At 36.2% G+C, this 8,149-nt stretch overlaps 1 protein-coding gene across 3 annotated transcripts in view; it reads left to right on the forward strand.

Annotated features, from left to right (window-relative positions):
• The window catches only part of LOC117321384, a 37,624-nt gene extending 30,434 nt beyond the window's left edge, over window positions 1-7,190 (forward strand). For all 3 annotated transcript variants that reach the window (XM_033875825.1, XM_033875826.1, XM_033875827.1), the window contains 2 exons: window positions 6,564-6,695; window positions 7,024-7,190. In XM_033875825.1, coding sequence (XP_033731716.1) covers window positions 6,564-6,695; window positions 7,024-7,032 — 141 coding nt within the window. In that variant the 3' untranslated portion in view covers window positions 7,033-7,190. The remainder of the gene's footprint in view (window positions 1-6,563; window positions 6,696-7,023) is intronic.
• Window positions 7,191-8,149: the final 959 nt, after the last annotated feature.

The raw sequence follows: 8,149 nt of genomic DNA on the forward strand, positions 1-8,149 counted from the left end.
GTAGCTGAAAAGTTTTTGCTTTTTCTAACTGAGTCAAAATAAAGGGCCATATCTCGTAAAATATATTCAAATTAAATAAATGCAACTTCATGACATGGCATACCCAGTTTGAAAAAAAGATGGTTATTGATGGTGGGAAGAGAACTCCGAACAAACCACATAATGCCTGAATTAAATAAGTTCCACAAAGGGCTTATCCTCTGTCCATATCTCTAGTTATATTGTCAAATCAAACTGCAGTTCAGGAAAACACAATTTTATGTCATGATTATGAAACATACCAATTTTGAAAACTTTGAAGAGATTACCAAACAAACCACATTGATACAAGTTCTAGAGTGGGCCTAGTACACAACTTATGCCATGGTATATGTATACTAAGTTTGAAAGAAATGGATTATTTAGTGTAGGAGGAGGTCTCCACACAAACCCAATGCATTTGCTACACAATGACCATATTTGGCAAACATGCAATACTGTTACTCAAAAAATGTGAATGACGACAACAAAGCCCATTTAATTTGGCTTTGGGCATTCGAAGGGATAATGTAACTCCAAAACGTTATATATGCCGAATATCTGTAAAGTAATATTTTGACACCTTTTAACTCCTAGACGTGCACCAAAAAAAAATATTGTTTTCACATAATCGATACAGTTCAAAGCATGTCAAAAAGCAGCTTTTTGTCACAAAATCTATTAATTTGACATGTGACATCCATTGATAAACAGTGCTAGTCATATGACATTGACGTTTATTGATCAACTGTACTAGTCATGTGCCATTCACATGTATTGATAAACAGCTAACACCAAAACTACCGTAAATATTCGGGTATAGTGCGCACATTTAATTGGAATCACCGGTCAGATTTGACACATTGGATTGACAGGTTGTTTACATTATACCGCCACAGGCCTAGTCAGCTTGCAAATTGTAGCGGTCCCATCTAGGTCCCATCTACGCTGTTGTACCAACAAAATAATTAATCCTACCCTCAATTACCTTGTGTGTTTCACGCAGGTATGATCTCTTGTGGTATCTGTCCACGAACATACAAAGCTAATTAAGCTCAATTATAACAAGATTGACTAGTAAGCTGACTGCTACGTAATGTAACACAGGCCGCCATTTTGTATACAGTACGGAAACAGGTCTGCAGTCGTCGTGCTGGTCACAACTTTTATATCAATGAATTAGCATGTGTAAAGGATAAATCTACAGTGCAAACAATAAATAAGAGTACCCCGGTAGTTTTCACAGTCATATCGTATTTTATATGGCCAGTTGGTCAGTGACTGCCGCACGAGATCAAGACATTAGTGTTACCACAGGTGCCTGACTCGTTTTATAAAATAATAACATATAGAGTACATATAAATGAGAAAGGTTCTGAACTCCCCCAGACTTGAAATCTGATGTATTTATTTGACTCGTTTTATAAAATAATAACATATAGAGTACATATAAATGAGAAAGGTTCTGAACTCCCCCAGACTTGAAATCTGATGTATTTATTTCTAAGTACCGTAGCTTCGGTTGTTTTGGGTGGATTTTTTCGAAGTAGGACTTAAATTGAAGAGAAATGGTCAATCTTTAAAATAAGCCATAACATGTTGTTGATTTCTCGATATTAGTTTACGAAATCGGGCGTGAAACTTTGAAAATTGTTTAAAATGTGTTTAACCAATCAGAATGCTTGTTCAAATTTACCGCGGCTGACACAACATGGCTACTCAAGGGGAAAATCTGCTATCAGTATGCATGAAAAGTCCAGGGGCCGTCGATAGGGTGCTCGTATACATAAAGTAAGTATATGTAATAGTTGTATTCGGTGATCTGATGAAGCGTACCTCTTGATTAACCCGTGGACTTCGTATTTAAAGCTATGTCCAATAGAGTCAAAGTGTGGTGACCCCGTTACGTCAACTTGTCCGACTAAACAAAATCGAGGGGATTTTGAAGTTTCACGCCCGATTTCGTAAACTAATATCGAGAAATCAACAACATGTTATGGCTTATTTTAAAGATTGACCATTTCTCTTCAATTTAAGTCCTACTTCGAAAAAATCCACCCAAAACAACCGAAGCTACGGTACTTAGAAATAAATACATCAGATTTCAAGCCTGGGGGAGTTCAGAACCTTTCTCATTTATATGTACTCTATATGTTATTATTTTATAAAACGAGTCAGGCACCTGTGGTGTTACCCGTGCTAATTGCGCATGCGTGCTGTTACAGCTTCCGTAAATAAACAAGTTGAACGTTATCAGTTTCTGGCAACATTCTGGATTTATAAGGTGATTAATTTAGAAGTATGAAATAACTAAGTACTGCTATATCATTTCAAGTTTTGTTTGATGTTAATTGAGATGTTATACATCGTTTTGGACCTGAATACGGGAACATGCTCAAGTGAGATCGTATGTGTACGGAACATGTGGCTCACGATCGACTTAGATAAATCCACGTAATTGCTGATAAATACACAATTTCAAGGAATTAAACATTAAAATAACTATTCATTTCTTTGATTATTTGTTAACTATTACTTTCTTAATGCTTTATATATGTTATATATATATATATAAGTATTAAATCAATCATGCTGTGAAAGGAAACGATCACAAATCTCGGTCAAATCACATTCATTCTGACTGGGAAAAGGCTTGTACTTGCGTATAGTGCGCAGTGGTCTTTTTCACTTGTCAATTTTTGAAAAAAAGTGCGCACTATACGCGAATATTTACGGTACTAGCATTTGAAAACCAACGTAACCGAAACTGGGGTGACAACATTAGCTTTCCATCTTCTTTGAAGAAATTAACTAATGAAATTAAAAAATGATTCCAGCTCTACATCTTCTTTGAAAAAAACGAGCTAATAAAATTCAAAAAAATATTCAAAGCAGTGACTAATACTGTCATGCATTTTAAACACATCTTTCAAATTTTCAATGACATGTTCCAGATCACAAAATATTACATAGTCAGTATACATATCCACTCACAGTAAAATTCATACTTAGAATTATCCAATATCAATAATACTAATAGCGAATCTAAATATAATATCAAAGCATTGTAGCCAAATGATCTCCATAGAATAGAAACTAGATAAAAGATGGCCTGACTGGACTGGTTTGTGTTTCTTGCGCATGCACCAATTTAGCTTATTATAACAGTGCTTAACAGGATCTTTCATTTGATGGTGTGTGCAAAGATCTCGCACTCGGATATTTTACTTATTATGTAGCAAAAAGTATTAAACATAAACACTGCAATTTTGTTAATGAGTAGTTTTATTTTATTTTTAGCTCACCTGGCTGAAGGGCAAGTGAGCTTATGTCGTGGTGTGGCGTCCGTCCGTCCGGCGTCAATTTTTCACTTAAACAACTTCTGCTAATAACCAAGAGACCCAAGGACTTGATATTACACGTGTAGCAAAGAAATGACCTTGACTTTCATTCAAGGTCACATGGGTCAAAAAGGCTATAGTCTTCCAATGACTTCTTCTCAATAAGCAAGAGTTCCCGGGACCTGATATTGGACCTGTAGCATGCCGGGTGAAGGGCTACCAAGATTGTTCAAATAAATGACCTTCACCTTCATTCAAGGTCACAGAGGTGAAATAGGCTATAATCTTCCCATGACTTCATTTCAATAACCAAGATGCCCAGGGACTTGATATTTGGCCGGTAGCATACTGGGGTGAAGGGCTACCACGTTTGTTCAAATAAATGTCTTTGACCGTAATTCAAGGTCACAGAGGTGAAATAGGCTATAATCTTCCAACTACTTCTTCGCAATAAGCATGGGGCCCAGGGACTTAATATTGGGCCTGTACCATGCTGGAGTGAAGGGCTACCATGCATATGTTTGCTCCAATAAATGACCTTGAAATTCATTCAAGGTCGCATGGGTCAAATAGGCTATAATCTTCAAACAGCTTTTTCTCAATAACAAAGAGCCCAGGGACGTGATATTGGGCCTGTAGCATGCTGGGTCGTAGGGCTACCAAATTTGTTAAAATAAATGACCTTGACCTGCATTCATGGTCACAGGGGTGAAATTGGCTTAAATCTGTACACAATTTTGCGATAGCCAAAAGTCTCTGAAGCTTGACATTAGGCAAATATTATGCTGGAATGAAGGACTAGAAAGTTCTTTGATATGAAAAAAGAGGTAATCAGCATAGTATGTGTAGAAATTACCTCAATCGACGTCAAAGTTGGTGTAGAGCCAGGTGAGCGGTACAGGCCCATTGGACCTCTTGTTTGAGAGGTACAGTATGTATAATGTGGACCAAATTGAGATGTCTTCTTATTCTCTCATGCATGTAAAGACACATATAAAGAAAGGATTTATTTTTTGGAAATTAGAAATATGTCTGCAAGACATGGAAGTCCTCCCTCCTCCTGAGGATTTCAGTTTGTCGAATTTGATTTTGTGATGGGACATTTAATCTCGATGTGTCCCTGCATTCTGTTGTGCTATTTTCGGCGAGTCCTAATGCCAATATGACTGATCTGTTACCTTGCCTATCAGTTAAAAATGTTCTTTGCATTTATAGCAATTACTTGTTGCAAACAGAAATTAAAAACAAATCACCCGTTTCCGGCAGATATGTGTAGAATGTTGGAATTTGTAGCATAAACCATCTACTACTTGTACTATCAATATATTATTTTGGTATTAGTGTACAAGGTATTGCCTAACAACAAGTTCAGTAGGTTAATTCACCAGTACACTGTGTGGATACATATATTACATAATCATTATATTTATTATATATATATGATAGCAAAGATGTAATCAACACAACAAGTATTGTTTGCTTATGAGTTTATATATTGAAACAAATTTGTGCAAACCTTACAATCCATTTAGTATGGAGTTACTTCCCCTTTAAATATGCTAGAGGTGTAAATGCCATTTCTAGTTTTCAATATAAGCCAGTTACCATTTTATCATATAATAAAAACATTTTGAATCCATGAAATAATGCAATTATTTTCATTATCATAGTCACGAAAATAGTATTTGGGTGAAGTAGAGTACTCGACTTTTCAAATTGCATTACTACATCTTACAACACCCAGAATAAGCTACGCCTACCTCTCTCATGACTGCAAAAAAAAACATGTGCACCCCTGACCCCTGCTTTGATTTCTTTACTTTAGGCCAGAAGATGTGAAGAAATAATGTTTTTTTTACAAATTCATTGATAAATTTGATGTATCATTATATCAAATGGCATACTGAAACTTGCATTAACAGCTACTGTGAATTGTGTGCATCCCCTACTGAATAACTGACCACCAGCAGTCTGGTGTATCAGACATGGCTGTGTTTACAAACACTGCAGCTGGTCAGCTGATGTTATCACGAGCAGATAGCTCCTCCCTTACAATTAGTCATGGACTGGGCTACCGCAGACCGGGCTTTAATGAAGGGAAGCCAACGAAGTGTTGTTACTTTTTGGCCTCTAAAATTTGTTAAAATGAATGACCTTTACCTCCATTCAATGTCAGACGGGTCAAATATGCTAAAATATTTGAAAACTCTTGTGATTACAAAGGCCCATGGGCCTCTTGTATATCTATATACGATAAAACGATCCTTAGTTCTTGACCATTCGTTCGTTCGTCCAGTAACGCTTTATGGTTCAAGCAAGTTATCGACTGAATAATAATGACTGTTAGTGAGCGTAGTGGTAGAAAATACAGTTTTTGACCACTGTATCGTACTGTCAGCGTTCGGTCACTCTTCATTCCAATGAAAAGTGGATACTTAACCGTTGTTCTGAGTGGATAGGGGCAAGGGGGTGGAGCCCATTTACCGAAGTATCATTTTCAATTAAAAAAAAAAGATGGGAAGGCGCAGTGTTTAAAATAGAAGTAAATCCCTACTGGGCCTGAATTGATTCTGATTTAAATTGGCAATGAGCATTATTTAGCAAATAAGTTATAATGGAGGATGTAGTTCCCTTGTGGCTGCAGGGTAGTGACCCAATAGGGAGTAAAGGAACATAATTAAAATCCCTACTGGTCCTGAACAACTGAATACATTTTGATGAAATATATTCTCGTATAGATGGGTTTAACAAATTCTGATGTTGGTTAAATGGAGGATGTTGTTTCCTTGGGGCAAAAGAGGCAGGACCAAATACAAGAAACATAGGTAAATCTTTTAAATCGCTACTAGTCCTGAACAACTAAATCGATTATGAGGAACTTAGGTCTTGGGCATTATTTTGTAATGGTAAGTAATGTTGTTTAAATGATGGTTGTGGCATTTTTGGGCTGGGTAGGAGACCCCCCCCCCCCCCCCCCCCCCCCCCCCAAAAAAAAGGGGGGGGGGGGGATGGGTGGGTATGTGGGTGGTTAAAATCGATTCCAAATCCTTTTTTTATAAATAGGAAAATATTTGAAATATAGCTTAAATTAGAGTATTTTGCCATAAATAATTGTCAGGCCCTCTAGGCCTCTGGTAATTTATTTTTTGTTCCTATTCCAACGTATCACCATTTATATCATTGATTATGGTTTCCATATTACAGGTTGATTCGACAGCTGACACCCAATCCAACCAAGAAATACCACCTGCTCCTCACCGTCATCATGAGCTTTCCAAGTCCTTGAAAATCGAAGAAAAAAAAACACAACCTGAAAATAGAGGCTGTGGCAAAGCAGTATCCTTTCATTCAGATACTATATCGTTTTTGTTTTTGTTTTACCTATGCACCTGATGCTTTCTCATATTGTTCATAAAGCTAAATAAAAATGTTTGCGACTTTTACATGACAGGATTTAATACAAAAAAAAGAGGAATGTTCTCTAAATAATCCTTCAGCATTTTCAATTTGATGCACACGTTAAATCTGACGGAAGTATATGATGTCAGATCAAAACAATGAAAACACATTTCATATACAAGTTTATTATATCTTCGGTGACCGTTAAGGCCTATCTTTCTGTGGTTTATTTCAATTGTTGCATTATCACCTTAACTAGTGGTAGATATCTTAAGGTGGCGCATTTGTCCAGCCAAGGCAGACAACGTTTGAATTAATAATGCTGTAAATCTATTGCAAGCTTTACTATCAAACGTCACAACCTTAAGGCCTTATTGCAATTCTATTGAAGCAAATGTATATTTTCTTCTAATAAAATTTCGCAATTTTAAATTGTTTTATGCTATTTCTGTGGAGCCGTTCCAAGAGGAATGTAGCACAGCACGAGCCTGGGTATAGCAAGAGAAAACAATCTACTTTCAATCTAATAGAGGGGAAATACATAAAACATAGAATTTGCAGACTAACACGATATTTCGAACACATTGACAATCACACCCCCTACCGTTTATACCTGTGTTAACATATGATCTCGTGACATCTGTTTCTCTAATACTTGTTCACAATAACAATGATGAGGAAATGTATACAAATAGACTCATCATTGTTTTCTCATAAACAACTTGCATCTTGAAAAATGATTTCCACAGGGACAACTCAAGGACATTAAGACCAGGGCTCATATTCATAAAACCATTCCTATGCTGTAGCATGGAATCTGTTCTCAACTCATCTTTCTTTAACTCGCATAGATTTAAAATAGCAGTTTCAGAGCACAACCTAAACAATAATATTTCCTTTAAAGTCTTTCCGAAATTCTTACAAACCCTTGAAAAAATATCAATTCTGATATCAGAGTAATCACCAAAAATACTTTGGTCCCTAACACAAAATGTACAATTGACAATAAGTATGGTTTTATGAATTCAGGAAAAAGTTTTCCTGGTGAGATCCGGCATTCAAATCTAGGTAAATTCTTGTTTTTTTCAAAATTCTTCGATTTCATATTTCTAATATATATATGTATATATTTAATATTTCCTAATGAGATTATATTGCCGAACATGGTCTTCATATAAATTATATCTACATATTTGTTACAACAGGGAAACGCGTATTGGAATTTTGTTAAAATGTATTCATTTTTTTTCGGTGAAGATTGTCATGTGAAATTATAATTCAAATATCAAATGTTATTCCCGTAGTGTCTCGGGCCGAGTTGACCTGATTGTTTACGCTGGAAGTGCGTGACGGTTAACTTGCCCGTGTCAGATAAAGATCAACCCCGTGAA

Source organism: Pecten maximus, unplaced genomic scaffold (genome assembly GCF_902652985.1).
Source record: "Pecten maximus unplaced genomic scaffold, xPecMax1.1, whole genome shotgun sequence".
NCBI lineage: Eukaryota > Metazoa > Mollusca > Bivalvia > Pectinida > Pectinidae > Pecten > Pecten maximus.